Raw genomic sequence first — 19,163 nt, 5'->3', positions numbered from 1 at the left:
GGTAACAACCTTCTGTAAGAGTTGATTTTAACCTCTCATTTAATCAAGAGAACTCCTGCAGACTGAGTGCTATTCTGCGTGTTCCTAATAGTAAGCTACACCAAACAGCACATACAAGACATTTTCTCAAAAGCATATTTATTAATACACATTAGTTCTGGTCCTTAACTAAATGTTATCTCCTGGAATTGCACATATTACTGTTAATATACAGCACTGGAGAATAAATAGAAATTAATTTGTTGGGATTATTTCAAAGCTTCCGATACGCTCTGTAATGAAATAATTTCATTTACACCACTTGTAAGTTAAGGGGCTTCAAAAAGCTGTTAGATTTTTGAACTAAGGTTTGGATTTATGAATTTGTTAAAAACACTTTTATTCTTTTTATCAGGTCACTTAAAGCCAGTGGACCAAAACACTGATCAGGTGCATTAGGAGTTTTTATTTCACCCCCAGGAGCACAGGCTACTTCATAGGGCTAGACAGCCATGAAATACTAATCACAGAATCACAGAATTGTAGGGGTTGGAAGGGACCTCGAGAGATCATCGGGTCCAACCCCCAAACATCCTGTGAAGAAATTGGCAGCTATGCAGATTCAGATTGGTTAAGCTAGATGCAACACCGCATAAACATAATGGTTAAATTATAGCAATATCACTCAGGAAAAAGCCTCCCTGTACATACAGACTTTTTCAAAAAAAAAAAAAAAAGAACAGTGATTCCAATTTGCAACACCCATACCACCAACTTACCGATTCTCTGCCACTTCAGAAATCTTTATTACTCTTGAATAGTTTCTTTGAACACTGTTATCACATGGCATTATGTAAGCAACTTCTGACACATTATCATGTACATGGAGACCATCTACAAGAAAAGCCTGCCATTCAGAAAGTTTTCTAGATCTGAAAGCTAATCCTGCTCTCAACAGTAAATACCAGAGTTATTCACGGCCACCATAAAATTCATCTGCAGACTCAGAGAGGCACATTAAACTCCTAACAGCCTATTGATAGCAAGGAAACGCTACTTACTTCCCGGCTACATGAGCATTTTCAACATAAGCAAGCGCTGCTTCCAGTCCTTTTAACTGAGCCACTGCATTGGAGTCTGTCACAAATTTCTTTATCAACCCAAGATACTTGGACCATTCAGGACTCTTCTCATCATCTATCTTCTGGAAGAGCTTAAGGGCTTCTTCATAGCCATTTAATCTGGCTTTCCACAGCTGGAAGCAAAAGTCAAATGCTTAAATATTGTGCTAGCACAAACCTTAACTCACCAGTCTTGCTAAGTACTTCAATCACAGTTGAAGGCGTGCTCAGTAAGCTGGCATCTTCCGGATTTATCTTCAATGACTACATGAGTAACATCCAACAGGACAAAATACTGTTTTCCTGTCAACTACGATCTGGATAGAGAGATGCCAGTATGCCCCATTGCTCTTCATAAGCTCTAGCAACCACCAATGAGTAGATGTGATCCCAACCATAGTTTCAGCTACAGATGAGTAATCTCTCCACATGAACAAGTACGCTGATCTTTCAGCACACAAGCTTATGCCATACAGATTATCATGCAACTAAATTCTGCTTAATAGATGTTATTCCACCTCTAGGCTGAACAGAACTGGTGCAGTTTCAAACCCGTTATACACATGCTGTGCAGCTATATTACCTATTTTTGGTGCAAATAGCTATGGGAATACCACTGACTTACCACAGCACAGATATACAAACCAAATAACATATACACACAGATATACAAACCATAAGCCAAACCCAAAGAGGTGGTGTCCTACCTTATGTTCACATTTCTGGTCAATGGGCAGTTTCATCCACTCACTGTCGTCCCCCATTGTTAATTCAGGTTCTCTCTGTAATTACACTAATTCCTGCGGAGACAGAGACAAGTTAGAACACAGAAAAATACACGAGGCGTTACCTGCAACACCGTTGAGGAAAGAAAAAGACTGTTCTGGATCAAATCTTATAACCAACGTGAAACCCATGCTCCCAAGCTTGTAATTGTATTTAGGTATGTACTAAGACTAGACCACTACTCAGTTCGCCCTGCGAGGCTACCAGAAGCCACTGAAGATTACAGAGCGGTGCACTTAGCAGTATTTCAGATATTAAAAATATCAATCTGTGAAAGTTTCAGTAAACTGAGATAAAGCATGCAGAATATAGCCTTGCCTAAGCTTGAGAAATAATGTACTACAATGAAGGAGCTGAAAAGAAATGCCTACCCATCAACACCAGAAAACTGACTCTTACTGACATGTGCTTTCTGCAACAGGTGGCATGAATCAGTGTTGAAAAAATAATCGGGTACTAGTGTGAGGACAGCCATTTTAACCACTTTACAAACAGCACATCTGAAATGAACAGTCCCAAGAGAAGAACAAAACCCCTTTTTGCTAGCTATGCCCTTATATCCTAATTCTAACATAACCAGCATTGCCAACTGTCAACAAGAGATCAGTTTCTTACTTTATGTAGGCTGAAAACATTACTCATTCAAGTTTGTAAATGTTTTTCCCCCCTTATTAAAATAGGAATACTGACCATTAGGGGTATGAGATGAGATCTCGGGCTTAAGGCCCATCTTAGACACGTTGAACAACTAATACAAATGCTCAGAGAATACGCTTGATGAAGAGGAAACAAGCAAAATGAAAACAGCAGCAGCAATGAGAAGACTCACAACACTATTTATACAAACGAATGAAATCAAACCAGGGAAGGAGTAACACATTCCAGTACACCAATTCAAATCCACAGGAAAAAAAGAGCAAGACTCCAAAAACTGGTGGCCACTATATTCAATAATTCAACTCTACTGGTATATAAATACCTTCACTAGCAGAATACTCCTAATGTAAATTCAGCCTATGCCAGCAAAACCGCATGCTTCACCTACAAAGTACGCACAGAGGTTCTCCGTAGCAAAATAGGCCCTAGAATGAGGAGCGGAATTTCATCAGTGTAAGTTAATATAAGCAAGTCCTGCAAAGCCATCTGTCAGCCACACAACACTCACATGCAGCTAACGCAATAGGAAAATGAGGCTAGCAATACTCCACAGCAAAAAATGAAGCTGCATTCACGTTAAAGAACACTTTTCAAATAGCTCATCTACTCAAGGACGCAGGAATGCCCTGATGTGAATGCAGTTACAGGAGCAGACTCCCCTTTTTTAATCCGTTAAGTTAGCCTCGCAACCAAGCAACATCAGGAGAGACACGGCTTTTTTGGTATAAGCTGCATTTGCATCAGGAACACCTTTAACTTAACATACCAGTACAGAAAAAATGGGGGCACTTCCTAAGTGCGGATGCAAATCACTAATAGATAGAGCGCTCTCTCCCAGGCTCACACACGCTAAATGCACTCCATTTATTCTTGTCAAGGGTAAGGAGTTAAGTAGTTCTCAATCTCACTCAGGAACTTGGAGGTAGTATTCAAGCCATTCCCTGTCTGTATCCTTTTGTTGATGAAAGCACAAGAAACGCACGCAAGGACAAGAGGTACTCTCAGATAAAACAGGAAAAGGAATAAGGCACTAACATACCTGCCAGCAGCACAAACACCAGAATACAAAGTTTTGACACTGGTACCACAACAAACCCTCATTTACACCCTGCTTGTTTGGAAACCTGTCAGCAATATGAACTCCCCACGTCAGCAGTGCAAAGGAGCACTTTTCTCTCCAGAGACCTGTTCCACCAGGGAAACTCTTAGTGCAGGTCAGTGATACCTTACTACAACTCTACAATCAGTTTAAACACTAAATCGGGAGCAGCTCCGCTAAAAAGCCTTGGCCATTGCAAGCCTGATACAGATTTCCAAGTAAATTTTTTTTTAAACCTTTACACGCTGACAATAGTTCACTGCTACGAAGTTTGACTCCTGGCTTGTATATCCTAGTGCTGCATTACAGAAACCAGGAGAAAAAGACCTAGCACTTCCTTCCTGACATCATGAGGTACTCACCTTGCGGGAATGGGGAGGGTAAAGCAGTGCATATATTCCCACCCATTTTTTTCAGTCTGGTCAAGTCAGTTCCCCTACTATTTTTAATTGCAACATCTACAACTGTTACTTCAATTATAAAATGGGTTAAGTTGCCTTCTGCGCTGAATCCTGCATCTAAAAATAGCGATACAATTATACATCCTCTCCACTAACTTACAAATCCCTTTGGAACAGGCAGTTTATCAGGATGTAATATAGTCACAGAGGGAGAGCTCCCTCAAACATCACTTCTCTCCAGCTTCAGCACTGTTCACACCTGCCCTAATCCCAAAACCTTGCACTGCCTGTGTGTTGCCTTTACCAGAATAAGAGACTGTTGTTTCTCCCTTCAATTAAATCACTGGTTTCCATATGTTCAGAAATGATCCTACTTTTTTTTTTTTTTTAAAGTTTCTTTGCAAAGATATGTAAGCTTCTTCCATCACTTCTCAACACGAGATAGCAAGTAGCTTCACTCTACAATAATGCAGCTAAATTACGTTACTACCAGTGAATTCACAGCAACGAAGCGTTTGACCTATATAGCTTTCTTGTGAGCACAACTAATTTTACAGCCTTGGAACAGATTTAAGTCTTTCTGTAGCAACACTCATTTTGGTAGAATACAGTCAACGGGACCTCTGAAGTGACTGAACCACCAAAATAAGTTTTGTGAGAGAGGCCTGTTATTAACGTGGTCAACAGAACATTTACAAAAGCAAGTCAGCTGAGCAATCTGCAACGGAGAGGAACAACAAATCTTCCCTGACAGTTCTTGGCAGGGCAAACTCTTATGCTACGGAGCAGTAAGAAAATGAAGACCAACAAGGAAAGAGCAGGATATCTTTTAAAGGGAGACAATATAAAAGCAGCAAGAGCAGAAAATATTTAAGGCAGCACAAATGCAAGAAATTCAAATGTAAAAGTAAGAACTGCCCACTGGATATAAGTGTAGGAAACAAATTCATCAACACATTAGGAGAATATGGGAAAGTGACGCTGCAGGAATCTTTGGCTTAGCTACGCACTGATCTGAAAAGTTCCCAACTCAGCCTCTAAATAAATGCTTTCTCTGCTACAATTTTTGAGGGCTGAACAGCATCAACCTTACAGGACACTGCTAAAGCAAAGCCTCTGGATATAAACATTCTGATATGTTGTATTTTGAAGCACGTTTATTACCGGTTCACTATATAGTATCATGAAGCTTCAGCTTCCAGACCATTTTTCCATAAAAAGCTCATTGGCAAACTAGGGAGCCATTTTGTGCTAAACAAAAGCAAACGTTTATTGATACTGATTGTCCACTTCTCCCTACCCACTTCCACCTACTGAACGTCACTCTTGTGCAAGAACAGCTTTTAAGTCATCAAAACTCTTGATGCCAAAGTAACCTTCCCAGAAGGTTTACCCAAAGAGTATGTTCAGAGAAAGCAAGGCAGACCATTTTCAAGTCAAATTCTGTTTGAAATGTTCCTACATAGTAGAGTACATACTTGGAAACCACAAAGCTCTATGTCACATTTCAGTTGAGACCACACTTCTCAGCGGACAGTTCTCTGCCAGTACAGTCCAGTCTTCTCAGCACAAAGAATTTTTATTTGTTTCATGGCAGTTTTGGGTCACATTTGCTCCTTGTCTCTTAAAAGATGAAGTTTCAGTGTCTCAGAAGTTTAGCCCAGCAGAATTTCTAGTACTTCCCTACCAACGGTTTGGTTTGTTAGCTACAATATAACAGCGCTTAAAAAAAAAATTTGAAAAATTCAAGTAACGACAGCATAGATGAATTTTTAAACACAACTCAGACACATTGAGTATGCGAATCGAAGATTAGTCATTAGTCAATGAAACAACGCAATAGGTTGCTTTAGTAAATTCCACAATCAGAAGGAAAAATGAAGTCCAGCTACTATTCCTGAACTAAAGAGGCCTGCAAAAAGCCGAAGAGAGTCAGAAGAACTTTGTCATGCTGACCATTTGCTTTCCAGCTTGTCCACAAAGTAACGAGCAGGTCTAAAAACAAACACACGCACAGAAGAGAAACTACACAGAAGGCTATCTGCTGCTTAGGCCATAAAAATTTCCTATTTTAGAGGCCGGCAATTTCAATTAGAAGATGTGAAATACGTAGGCTCCTGATGAAAGGAAAGCAGGGCCTCAGAATAATGAAAATTAAGTAGGCGAAATACACGGTTCAAAGGAATTGCTTTGCAGGCTGTGGAGTACATTGCACAGCTCCAGCAGCACTGGAATGGCATACAAGAGTAAACAGCATTACATTCTCTTGCCTGCTCTAATGCATTTGTCCTGAGCTGGCTCAGTGACATCTTAATAGCAAAGCTGGTAAGTTATTGGTGAGGGAGACAGCTAATTTCTGTGGAATATACTTCAATGCACAGTCCCCTCAAATGACTTAGGCGCATGGAAACAACAGCCTCAAAGTGAGAGACAAGGCAAAACAAACCGACCTCCCGCTTCCAGATCCATACTTGTGATCTCTTACCACATGGGCAAACCTGCAGCAAAGCCAACCTTACGCAGCAGAGAGGGGCTGTGGGGAAAAGGGCACCGCGGGGGCAAGGCTGCGCGCCCTGAGGCGACGGTAAGGGCGGATGGCTGTTATGAGGGGTGGCGGCAGGGCAGCGCCTACTGGCTGCAGGCTCCCCAGCCCCTGAGGTGTTGACAAAGCAGGCAAGGCCCCCGGGATGCTCCCTACGAAGCCGGCCGGGACCGCTGCCGAGGGAAAGCCCCCACGAGCCACCCCGCAGGGCCCCCTCCGCCCGCCGCCCTGCCGGCAAGAGGCTGCCCCCGCTCCCCGCATTGTCTGCGGCCGGCCGCCGCCTCGCCTCAGCGCCGGGCCGGGCCCTGCCCGCGCCTCCCCCCGGGCCCCGGCCTCCGGGCCCGGCCCCGCTCACCTGGCAGCCCCGGCCCGGCTCCGGCGCAGGGGAGGCAGGGAGGGAAGGGCCGAGCCGAGCCGGGCCGGGCCGGGCTGGAAGCGCCGCCCCGCGGGCGGGCGGGGCCGGGGGCGCCGCGGCGGTGCCGGGGCGGGGAGCCGGCCCCAGCCGGGCCAGACAAAGGCGGGCAGGGCAGCGCCGGCACCCCGCGGGCACGGCGGGCGGCAGCCGGGGCCCCGCGGCCGGCGGCCCCCGGCGGCTGCCCGCAGCCGGGCCTCAGCACCGCAGCACCGCCGCCCGGCCCGGCCCGGCCCTGCCCCGCGCAGAGCTGATTCATCAGCGGCGGCTCCCGCCCGCACGGCCCTCCGGCAGGGAGGCACGAACGCGCCCCACAGCCTCGGACATCCACAGACAGCCCAAACACCACGCGATTCCTCGGCTCCGGACTCTTTAAATAAAGCCACGGCAACGCTGCCTGGTGCGAGGCGATGTTCAAATTAAACGCGAGGGTACGAGGCTTTAGAACCCCACTGCTACGCGGTGGGCCACTGACAGCCCGCATCAGAGCACCAGCTACCGTAGTGAGGGCTGTACGGGTCCCACAGGCATACGCTATGCTGTCCCAGAACCAGCCACGGCCTCGATCCCATCCTACTCCAGCAGAGATTTCACAAAACGTATTAAAGATTTTATAGACAAATTAGCAACGTAATGCGTTGTGTTTCTTTTAAGAGACAGAAGAGCACATCTAGCTGGAACAATGGGACAGAGGGCAAATGGGAAGAGGGAAAAAGAAACAGTCAGATAATCGCTGACTACAACTTAGAAAAATCCTAGAAAATCCTTATTTAGAAAATCTTAGAAAATTAGAAAAAACTTTGAAAATCCTAATTACAGGGTTTACAAGTATTTACGTCTCTCAAGGGTCCTTCAAGCCATACGCCCTGCACAACAAAATCTTCATATCAGATACTTAAGATTTGGAGACAATTACCTCTGCTCCACAAAGCATTCAGATCAACTTCCTAATTGCATGCACAGTGCAGGATGTTCATAACCGACCTACAAAGGGATGAACAGAGGTGGTGCAGTCAGCAGATGACAATTATTCAGGGTAGCAAAGGAGGGGAAAAAAAAAAAAAAAGGATTGACTGAAAAAGCTCACAACGTGACAAGTGAATTTCAACTGTAAATTTATCACCTCACACACAGAGGCACGAGAGAAAAACAAGTCGTAATGTGAGCTAGAAGTCAGGTTTTTGGAACTGACAATGAAACAGGAACAAGACGTCAGAACCGTACGGTCTATACGAGATTAGCAGCTCCACAGTGGCACAGGCCCGGTTTTTGGGAAACACAGGCCCAGATTACATAACTGGCCCACATCAGGGGAAGGACAAGAGTCAGCACGGAACCAAGTCACACGTGCATGAGAACCAGCAATACCCACCCATTAGCACACATTCACTTTTTTATATTAAGTTAGCAAATGAGAAGTCTTGCATCAGTACGGATTTAAAGCAGTCTGACTCTAATCTCCCATGCCTCCAAAACCCAAGTTTCATCTATTTTGTGCAGGTCCCCTAGTTAATATTCCCAAATTTGTATTTTTTAGAATTACCTTCAATAAGCGCATCTACAACACTTAGTTGACAATCAGCTCACTGTACTTGATTACTGGTTTTGTTGATACTACCTTGATAAATTGATTTCTTAGTGAAGCTTTAACCCTACTGCAATTGTCTAAAGGGGAAAAAAGGCGTGTCTACAGGTTCTGAATGGAGGAAAATGACAAGAACATGAAAGTTTTAAGGAAAGCCAAGTTTGAGGCAAAATCCTAATTTTTGCCCAACCAACCAAACCAATCCTGGACAGCAAAAGAGTCAGTAACTGCAGCTTGCACCCCACGACTCTTCTTTCTGGCTTGATGCTATTGCAAATTTTCAATAATAATAAATTTCTATTAGTAGCCTTTCATAATACTTCAGTATTTGAGACTAGCAGCATTTGGAAACATGCATCTTTACAGTTTCTAATTAATAACTAATTAGCATACTAATTGAAAGTGCAGAGCAATGCCTTCTCCAACACAGCAGTAATAAGGGAGGAAGGTCTCCCACAGCTGGCAGCCCAGCATCCTGACAGCTACTCCTTCCTTCCTCACTTGCAGAGGGCAATTTGTAATAGTACCGTGGTTTAGTACAAGCACTGGAGAATTTAATACTAAATGCAACATAAGAATCAGAAAAAAAAAATCCTCAACATAATTAGATAGCTGATACACACTGAACAAAAATCAGACAGCAAGTTGTAGCAGAAGAGTTTGGGGTGCTTTGGGGGGCGGTCGTTTCTTGTTTTGTTCTTTTTTATTTTAAACAGCAGAGACCAGGTCTGCTTGTGCTGTACAGAAGTTTCATCCCCCAGCCCCTGCTGCACAATCCTGTGGGTCCCTTGCTGGGAAAACTCCAAATTCTGGAGGACCCCCTCCAGCAACGTGAAAGCTCCTGCGTTAAGGAGGATCACAAGACTCTGACTCAGAACCAGAAAGAAGCTGACAAGGAGAGGGGTGGGGGGATCCCACACTCCTGCCAGCTACAGAGGGCTCGGCAGGAGGCACCTTCTGGTGACGGGCCCAGGGGATGGAGGACCAACACCCGAGCCGCAGAAGCATTCGCGGATTTTGCTGTAAGATCGTCATTATCTCGGGGGACGTTTTCCCCAGGTGATTCGCGAAGGGAAGCCATCCCCGCACGCAGCCTCACGAAACAAGGGCTGGGAGTGACGGGAGGCCAGCAAAGCGTCTCCGTGGCGGGGCTCCAGCAGCGGGCCGAGCCCGACCACCTCCCAGGAGGGACCCCAGTACCTCCCAGTACCTCCCAGCACCTCCCCGCCGCGATGCCACGAGCGACGCAGCCGCGGCCGCCTCAGGCCCCAGCCGCCCGCACGGCGCAGGCCGCGGCCTCCCCCGCTCCCGGTCCCCCCTCACAGCGCGGCAGCGGCCCGGGGGCAGCGGCCCGGGGGCAGCGGGCGGGCCCGGCGCCTTCCCACAGGGGGGCGGCAGCGCCGCTCCGGGGCCGCTCCGGGGCCGCGGCCCCCTGACAGGGCGGGGGACCCGGCGCTAGGCCTAGCAGAGGGCCGGGGCCTACCTCAGCCCCAGCGGCCTCCGCGGGCCCGGCGGAGCGCGGCGGGAGGCGGCGGCGGGGGCCCGGCGGTGCGCGGCGGGCCGGGGGCGGCTCTCACCTGGCCGCCGCGGGTCGGGCGCGGCGAGTGTCCGGCCGCTGCTCGGCGCCGTTTGAAATCGCTCCCCCCGCCCGCACCTCCCAGTGTCCTCCCCGCCCGTTGGCCCGCGCCGGCCCCGCCCGCTGCCGCAGCCGCGCGCCTCATTGGGCCGTTTGAATCCGGCAGCGGCGACGCCGGCGCGGCCCGGCCCTGAGGAGAGCCCCGGGAGCTGAGGGGGGCCCGGGGGGATCCGGCTTCGGGATCCGAAGGGTCTTCCCCTGCCCCTGTGCCCCCCACACCACTCAAGGGACGCGCGTTAAATAAAAAATGAGGTGTCAGAATAGTTGTGCGTGGCCTCAGTGTGATCACTCCTGCGCTACCTCATAGGTAGTGTAGGAATAAAGCAAAAGTATTTGAAAACGCGTTGGTGTTTTTGTTTCCCACCAGACACAGACAGCAGGGAATACAAGATTAGCATCAGAAGGGGACAGTCAGTTATTACTTCAGTGTTCAGCCTTCTTTATTAAGCTCTCAGTTAAAAAACACCACAGCCAGCACCTCCTCTCTTCTTCAGAGCTCTGTTTTCCACTGGGCAGAGAGAGCTGTGAAACAACCCAAGTTTCCTTTGTCATACACTGCTGGAGACCACTGTCGTCCTGATACTTCTCAGAAAAGAAGGCCACGCTCCTGGGCTGTCACCATGTCAAAACGGTAGCGGGGAAAAAAGCAAAGTAGGGGCAGGGTGAGAGTACATGTCCACATAGGGATGTAAAGGTGAGTTTAGGTATCTGGCCCTTGATTCAAAGGCTCACTGGCAGAAGAAGCGTGGTGAACACTCTGATGATGGAAACCACCCGTATCCATTCCTACCTTTTTGTTCCTCTCAACTGAAACAAAGTTGAGGTTTTGTGCAAACAGGTCTGGGAGCTCCTCTTTCAAAGGAGAGTCCAAATAACATGCATGATTCACAACCAAAAGCCAGGCAGAATGGTTAAGAAAAGCTAAATTTATATTAAATTATCATCAACCCCTAAAATACTGAACACAGTGGTTAAATAACTCCAGAAAGTCCGATGTCTCCAGTGAGTAACGTTAAAACCATTACACAGGAACACAGAGAAATCACTGATGTTAGCTCAGGACAGACAGGAGAGAGGTTTGCTTTTTACATAGTAAATCAGTGCTCAAGAGATCATCCTCCAGTGGCCTTTTTACATTCTTAGCAGCCTAAGTGCAATGAGGGTCTTCTCTTCCCCAGCATGGGGAAACACGATGCACCCCCGAGGCAGCATCTCACTGGAGCTTTCTCCATACTTTACGACAAAGAAACTAATTTTTGTCCACCTCACTTGCAGAGGAGAGGCTGGGGGATGTTTTGGGGCCTTTTTGCCATCAGGAAGGGGGCAGAGGGCAGTTATGAATGGTTGTTAGGCTGGAGTATGCAACGTCCCTCCTCAGAAGCAGCAGAGGATAAACCAAAGTGGAGATCACAACCACCATTAGTTGTTGGAAGGACTGACTGGGTTTTCCTTTCCATTCTGCACTTGTGACTTGGACAGCAATTATTTCAACAGGCTGACTGAACCTCAAGTGACAGTCTGGGCAGATGTTTCCCTTCACCCCTGTCCCACCTCAGGAGGTTGGTGCACACTTACAGAGCTACTGGGGTAAAGTAAATAAATAAAAAATGCTCCTGCTCTCTCACAAGTCCAAGTCTTCCTCCCCCGCCCTTCACTCCTAGCTCTAATGCCCTGGTCCCTACACGTCACTTCTGTTCAAATTGAGCCTTCTGCCTGTGATGTCCCTGTATGAGGCAGCCTAGACAGACCAGGTCCGTGCCAGTGATAAAGAATCCTTTCTCAGTCCCCAGCTGAGTCTACACCTCAGTCCAAAAGTGCCCCCGTCCAACAAAAGTTTCCCATGCTGGAGTCAATCAAATAAATAATTAAATAAAAATCTAATAAAAAAACAATCCCTCTGGGAGTTGGGAAGAGTCCCACATTAACACAGGGAGATTTCCAAGCCTTCGCTCCAGTTCATTTTCCAGAGGAATACACACCAGTCAGCCCAATGGTGCAGTTATGAACAGTTTCAAGCCACCTAGCCAGGGCAAAGCTGCAACCTTCCCCTTGCTGCAAAGCTACCTCTGGTGTAAAAAGTACAGCCAACCTGCCAGCAACCATCATGTTTTCAGGGGTAGAAGGACTGTTGGTATACGAACAAGGTTAGAGCAGACTAGGATTGATTTTCCTTTTTTTTTTTGTTTGTTTACTAGCTGGAAAAATATTGCACAGGAGATGCATCCTCCCCTGCACCTCTACTGTATGCTTTGCTCTCTTTACACCATGGGTGGGAACGTACTCGGCTTCTTCCTAAGAGATAAAGAGGTCACAGTTTGCCGTGAGAAATTCTTCACTGTAAAGTTCTGCTTCCAAGCATCTGGTTTAACACTTACTATTTTACCATGATAGTATTCATGTAACTTGAGGGGTTGATTTAAATCTCATTTCTGAAGAAGTGTCAAGAAACATTTTCTCAATCTTTTTTCCTGCCTGAACAAACAGATGACAAGAGAAGTCAGGACACTATGAAAAGGCAGCAACAGTCCTTGGGAGCATGCAAGCTCCAGCTGCTGCTGGGGTGTAACTGCAAGGGTAGAATTACCCCCCTAGAGGGTAAAGGCCTTGGAGGCCAGAGAACAACTGAAGCTCACACAGCTGATGGGAAAAATGACTTTGCAAGGAGAGCTCTTTAGTAGAACAGTGGGGCTTAAAGTGCTATTCTCTCTGACAAACTATTTTAAAATGGCCCTTGCAGCTCCATGATTATTGTCTCCTACTCTAAGTCAAATGCGCTCAGCTTAGTAATAAACCAGCTCCTGACTGTTAGCACTGAGGGTGCCCCTGGGGGAGACTCGACCTAGGAATTCCTTTTCCCTTGGTACGGTAATCGAAGGTCATAAAGGCCAAGAGAACTGGGACCTAGCAGAACTGGAACTGGTGGGGATTTAGCAATTTTATTTTTATATATCTATATATTTATATATATATATCAATTATGCAAAGGCAAAAGTAAAACTTAGGTCTGGCTGAGATGCATTTCCTCCCATTAGCTCTCTAGAGCTAAGAACAATATCAGTTTATTCTTTCCTCGAGTACAGCACTCTGACTCCAGCACCCACAGGGAGCAGTTTTGAAAGGGCAACTTGCTGACTCTTATTTTTCTGGAACAGAAATATTTTTCAAGAGGAAAGTGGAGAAACAGGAGCAGTGTCCACTGCCAGCAACAGACATAGTGCTCCGATCTGAGAATTCCGTAAGGATTTTTACTAGCAGATGGGAACGTAAACAGTGATGCTCTCCTGAAGTGTCACGGCAACTGTGGTTACCCTCTTTATGCCCTCAAAAGGTGACCTGACACTGTGTCACTGCCCCCTTGAGCACCAGACTATACTCCATCTATTCCAAAACATCTCTCCAGTCAGAGACCCCACAACATAAAGCCTCAAAGAGTGCTGCTAGTGCTGGAATGACTAGGGGAACTTCTGTGACCAGGAGCTAGCGTTGAGGCAGCTCTGCTCTCTTCATGGGCATCAACCGTGAGCTGGACGGCACAGGACTTGCAGGTTGCCAGAGAACACAGAATCTGGACCAGATTCAGGCCAAAGGAGTCACTGCAAAAGTTAACGTGGCAGCTTCCAGGAAAAGGGAACATATAAATAAACCACAGACAGTGAAAATGAGCCAAAAGGGTCTCTGGGTTCCAACCCACCCGTCCTCCCCCTCCAACCACAACAGCACAGCTGCCCAAGCTCCTTGCTGAAAGGCTGTCACAGTCTCTGGGCCCCTCACAAGAGAGGCTAGTGTCTGTGCCCTTCCTTGTCTGCAGGCAGAGTCCTGTCTTTCTTGTGCAGAGCAAAGGCCAGGGAGGGTACGAGCATTTCCAAAGGAGCGTGTACTTTAGACCTCGCTCTCCGTGGAGGGCTTGCGTTGGTGTTTCCAGCCTGTGTCTGGGAGTGAGCCCCGCCGTTCAGGAGTGGCTGCTGCTGTGTTAACACTGCTGCATTCAGACTGTTCTTCCTGAAGCAGCTGCTCAGTTTCAGTGTCATCCAGTGAACCAGAACTAGCCTGGATAGAGACCGTGTCCGTCTTCATGCAAACGTGGTCCCGGAGGATCCCTCCTCGAGAGCTCCGAATTTGCTTAAGGTCATCCCACTCTGAATCATCACTGGATAAAAGGCATATGCCCTCCACAATCTTTATCTTCTCCTTGGTGTAGCTGTGGTCAGGACCAGTCTAAGGAGCAGATAGATGAGTGAAAAAACGATACATCTATACAAAAATAAGGCAAAGAGTAAAGCAGAGCTGGCACAAAGAGTGAAGCAGATGAAAGGCTGGACCTCCATGTAAATAGCCACTGGCTCTGGCTGTCACAATGGCAAAACCCATTCTAAGTTTCCCCTCAGTTCTTCACCCTCCCCCAGATGAATCCTCCCTGCAAGAGCTCTCATTACAAACTCCAGGAGCCTTCAAATCATAGAAGGGAAACAAGCATGAGGAGGCTCTCCTAATTCAACTATATAAAACCCCTGGCAGCAGGGAGCAAGGACACTGAACCTAAAAAGAAGTTAAACAAAACGTAACCAGCCAGCCAAAAAAAGAAAAAGGAAGAAAAACCCAACAAAACATGGAAAGCAGAAAGAGCTAGAAGACTTCATGGTAAAAATAGCTAGGGTTAGGGAATTGATATCTGAGTCATTCTAGATTCAGCTCTCAGGAAAGCACAGCTGGAACACCACTGTTGAGTCTGAGTTCCACAGTGATACACGGGAAGCAGATTACAGGGAAATGATGGAAATCATCAGAGGCTAGCATGACCATACTAAGATTAAAGTAAAGAAATCTGCCTCACTTGGCTCACTGACAAGTAAGGAGCATTATAACATCTGATGTAAACCCTGGGAACAAAGTGGAGTGAGAGGGGAATACATCTGGGCATATGTAAGAACAGCAGAATTAAGTGGTAAGGATGTGGATTTCCAAAGAAATCAGCCTGTCTTATCCTTACTAGGCAAGGCTAAAATTGCAGGAAAGTTTGGGAAATCCATTAGATAGTATATTTGAAAAACAAAGCCAGGGAAAACTCTTCTTTGCATAAGTCTTGTCATGATCCCTGCTAGACGAGCTAAGTAATCTAACAGGCCATCATAAATACTTGTACAGAAATTATTTTTCAGATCTCACATACTAAGTAGTCAAAGCCAAGACCAGAGAAAGTGATCTCAACTTTCTTGGCAGAGAGTAGAAATTTAAGGACATAAAAGCCAAGGAAAAAACAAGAAAGAGGAATTAGTATGGGACAGCCGCACAACACAGCTTGAGTGAGGGAGGCACGATCAAACACATACGCAGAATAGTGATACCTGACATGAGGATGTGGATGGAAATCAGAAGAGGGAAGATGAAAAACTATCTGAGTGATAAGAAAGCTTCTGAGGAGAAAACAGAGGATAAACTAAGTGCTGCAAGACGTCATATTAAACCCTCTCCATTCTGCCACACACACACAAGGTGGACCTCTGGAGGGCCTTTAAAGTGCCACTTTTATTAAGAGCTCCAGTTCTCTCCCTATCCCACCCCTTCCATGCAGCGCACAGCCAGGAGCCACATTCTCGTTACCAAACTCTTTCTGTCTGCCTAGCTCCCCTGGTGACTGCCCAAAGCAGCCCTGGGGCAACAGTCACCAACCAGGACTGTGCCCAGGGAAGACAATTCACTTTGACTCCTGTACTTCAGCAGTCAACATCCAATGCAAATGAAATATAAGACACTGTGGGAGTGGAGAAAAAGCACAGAGCTAAAGACAGGTCCGATTCACTACAGCTCACTGAGGAGGAAATGCTGCTGCTTGGAGGAGTCTGAGTAATTTACTGAAGCTGTCCTCCAATGTCCTAAAGGGTAAATGCTGACAGAGTTGCAACATTTTCACACGTGAAGGCCTGTAATACTTAACAGCAGCTTGAACTCGTCTTGCATACCCTTAGTAGCAGCTCTTACCTCTTTCTTATAGCACAACTGGTTGTACATTGTTGGTTTGGGAATCGTTTCAATCTTCACCTCCTGGGTAGATGTCCGATACGAAGGATTACTGTAGGTTAGGTTCCCCAGGCCAGCGTCTGTGAACTTGGACTTATTATGCCTAGAGGAAGAGAGCTGTTAGAAAAGAGGAAGAGCCCTACCGCCAGGATCTGAAGTTCCTGAGTGTTCAGTGGATGGAAAGCTCCAGCAATCTTCACTGCCCCTCAAAGAGATGGGGAACACTGGTTTCACCATGCTCTTCAGCTACATGTATACTCTACTCACTAGCTACCAGTGCAGCAAGGCTCTGCCACGTAACCACTAAAGCTATACTGGCAATAACTGGAGAAGCTACCTGGCAGAGAGCGCACAGGCCCACACATGTACTGAGATATGAATTACCTCACACCCCCTTCCATAACTCCTAAGTTCGCTGCAGAAAATTTAGCCAATACTGCTTCAAAAATATGTGCACACGCCCAACACTTCAAACGAACAGGACTAATCTTGCTAATCATCAAACACTGCTTACAAATGAGAACAAAGGGATTGTCTTTCTTCATTGTCATTTACAAAGTGTTATTCAGGAGGTTTCTGCTCTTAAACAGGCTAGATTTTACTATGGTCCAGCAGAAAGGGAAAAGATCACTTACCTATATATAATGAAAGCAGCAATTAGCAGCAAAATAAACAAGATGCTGAGAAGGCCTCCAATAATGTAGCTAACATGCAGTCCTTCTCCTGAAAGAGAACAGCAAGGGTACATTATACACTTTCCTTAACTTCCACTGGATAATTCTGACTTCAGTAACAAAATACAAAATTACATACAGTAAAATGTCAACACACGGAGTAAGTTTAGCAAAGGGTTTTATTTGACATATGAACAAATCCATTCCTCCCACCCAGTCCCCAGCAAACCAGGAGCATCAAGATCTTTGTAATGGGGCTGGATAAAGATGAGTTAGACCTCCTTGCTAACAGCTTATTCATGCAGTGAGAAACCATTAACCTAACCAACCATCCTCCACTAAACACAAAGAGGATGGTAAAGAGGGGTAACATTAAAGGTGAAAGCCCAATGGATGAAGTAGGAGATGAGAGAAAACAGTAGCATTCTTCACACCAAAATGTCGTTTGGAAAAGTCCCCATATAGGCTAATGAATGTGTATGACTGTTATTCACTTTCAGATACATTTTGCTCAGAAAGCATTTGAGGAATTAAGGATCGAGTTTCAGAAGTTTTAGTTTCAAATATTATGTATTGGAACGCTCTGTACACATCTGGAAGAACACCACTGGTGGAGGAGAGCAAAGAAAAGGAACTCACCTACTGTTGCCAGCACTGCCTCATTGGCATGGGTACACAAGCCTCGTATAGCATCTTTGTCGGAGCAGCTGAACGACAGAAGGACACAGTTAGTATCCTGTTACTGAAAGTAATACCAAAAGTATCAAAAGACAAGACAGAACAGGCTAGCACTGAAATCCCTTCCATTTCCAACTCAACAACAGGAGCCCTCCTTTTTCCTCTCTAGTACCCTCCTGCATCCAGAGGAGAGAGGACCTCATATGTATATTTCACTAGATCAGAACATTTTCAGTGTAGGTGCTGAAGCAAAAATCACATTGCTAAAAATCTCAGTGCTGAAGCAAAAAAACCTAGATAGAAAAATTCCTAGATTCAGCAGAGAGATCTTTCTGTCCAATACATTGTATCCAACAAAGCCAAAGTTTTGCCTGGTATATTTACAGCCATATATTACCCAGCAAAATCATTTCCTCAGTTGTCTGGGTCAGGTCTGACGTGTCAGAGTGAACTAAAGGAACAAATTCCTGTCTCTTCTTGAAATTAAGTTCTTAAAATTAGGACTTGAGAAATAAATCAAAGGAGCAACATGGACTCAGGAGGATTTTAACACTTCATTATGTCTTTATGTCTGTAAAGTCTGAGCTGGAATAGCCCCTTTTGGCTAAGGAGATGTATATTTGGATGATGACAGCCAGAGAGGGCTTGCATGTTACATCTTGCACAAACGGTGACTTTCACACCCTAACTCCAACAGAACAAGAGTACTTACTTTCCTTCCACTGCTTCCAGAGATGTGAGAGGTTTGGCTGTTGACGTACCCATTCTGCCGGGTGGTGTCTGACTTCTCTCACTTATTCTGGTTGTTTCTGGACCAGGGGGCACCACACCAGGAACTAGAACGACACAGAAAAATAAAGAGGACCCCAACTTTGTGGGACAGATGAACAAGTCTGGTAAGCTAGATAATTTCTGAAATGTGATTGCCATCCCAAACCCAGCCTGTTAAGCAGAAAGGACAGAAGAAAGTTCTGCTCACAGTTGTCTTACTTCCAAGTACAAGGCTTTGCAAACGTTTTTGCACTGGAGAGCTTCAGATGCTCTGGCTGCCATAGACAAATGAATGATCAACACATAAGTGGTGGCAGTAGCTCACATACAGAAGCTACTGCCCAAGTTATGCTCACAAAACTCACCAGTAGAACAGGGCCGCCCATCTGGTTCATCTGGACACGCACAAACAAAGTCAGAAGCCCTGGCAAAGCAGAGGTGAGTGCAGCCTCCATTGTTCACTCCACAAGCATTAGTACCTGGAAGGAACAAGCGATTTTAAAATCTGTTGCAGATGACTAGGTAGGAGCTCAGAGCAACATTTTTTTTTCCTGCTCAGCCAGAGACACTTGCTAGAAATTCAGCAAATTACTATGCTCTGGTACATGCCCTATATCCGACTGCTCAGAAAGTGATGACAATAGCCAGATGTTGGTAAGATTAGGGCACTCTTGAAAGGGTGGCACTGGAAACCAGTAGACAGGAGCCCAGTCAACACAGCTGCACAGATAAAAAACAAGCGCACATTCTGTTTTAATACAATGTCAGATGAATAATACAGAAAGTGACTTTTGCTGATCAAAGCTG

General features: G+C 46.0%; 2 protein-coding genes across 17 annotated transcripts in view; both read right to left on the bottom strand.

Annotated features, from left to right (window-relative positions):
• CKAP5 (cytoskeleton associated protein 5) overlaps positions 1-10,275 on the bottom strand; it is a 48,421-nt gene extending 38,146 nt beyond the window's left edge. For 4 of the 11 annotated variants that reach the window (XM_040560023.1, XM_040560027.1, XM_040560029.1 and 1 more), the window contains exons 1-3: positions 10,160-10,275; positions 1,808-1,900; positions 1,041-1,234 (exon numbers count right to left, since the gene is read on the bottom strand). In XM_040560023.1, the coding sequence (XP_040415957.1) occupies positions 1,041-1,234; positions 1,808-1,864 (251 nt within the window). In that variant the 5' untranslated portion in view covers positions 1,865-1,900; positions 10,160-10,275. Of the gene's footprint in view, positions 1-1,040; positions 1,235-1,807; positions 1,901-2,931; positions 2,970-6,940; positions 7,015-7,913; positions 7,982-10,065; positions 10,086-10,159 lie in introns of those variants that run through there. The other 7 variants (XM_040560024.1, XM_040560028.1, XM_040560031.1 and 4 more) reach the window with 6 other exon arrangements.
• Positions 10,276-11,126: 851 nt separating this feature from the next.
• LRP4 (LDL receptor related protein 4) overlaps positions 11,127-19,163 on the bottom strand; it is an 89,273-nt gene continuing 81,236 nt past the window's right edge. For 5 of the 6 annotated variants that reach the window (XM_040560036.1, XM_040560037.1, XM_040560038.1 and 2 more), the window contains 6 exons: positions 18,722-18,835; positions 18,298-18,421; positions 17,547-17,614; positions 16,869-16,956; positions 16,195-16,336; positions 11,127-14,433 (listed from right to left, as the gene is read on the bottom strand). In XM_040560036.1, the coding sequence (XP_040415970.1) occupies positions 14,098-14,433; positions 16,195-16,336; positions 16,869-16,956; positions 17,547-17,614; positions 18,298-18,421; positions 18,722-18,835 (872 nt within the window). In that variant the 3' untranslated portion in view covers positions 11,127-14,097. Of the gene's footprint in view, positions 14,434-15,295; positions 15,630-16,194; positions 16,337-16,868; positions 16,957-17,546; positions 17,615-18,297; positions 18,422-18,721; positions 18,836-19,163 lie in introns of those variants that run through there. The other variant, XM_040560039.1, reaches the window with a different exon arrangement.

The sequence above is a fragment of the Cygnus olor genome, chromosome 5 (genome assembly GCF_009769625.2).
Source record: "Cygnus olor isolate bCygOlo1 chromosome 5, bCygOlo1.pri.v2, whole genome shotgun sequence".
NCBI classification, from domain to species: domain Eukaryota; kingdom Metazoa; phylum Chordata; class Aves; order Anseriformes; family Anatidae; genus Cygnus; species Cygnus olor.
Note: the sequence above shows the minus strand (reverse complement) of the source record. Positions and strands in the feature narration are given on the sequence as shown.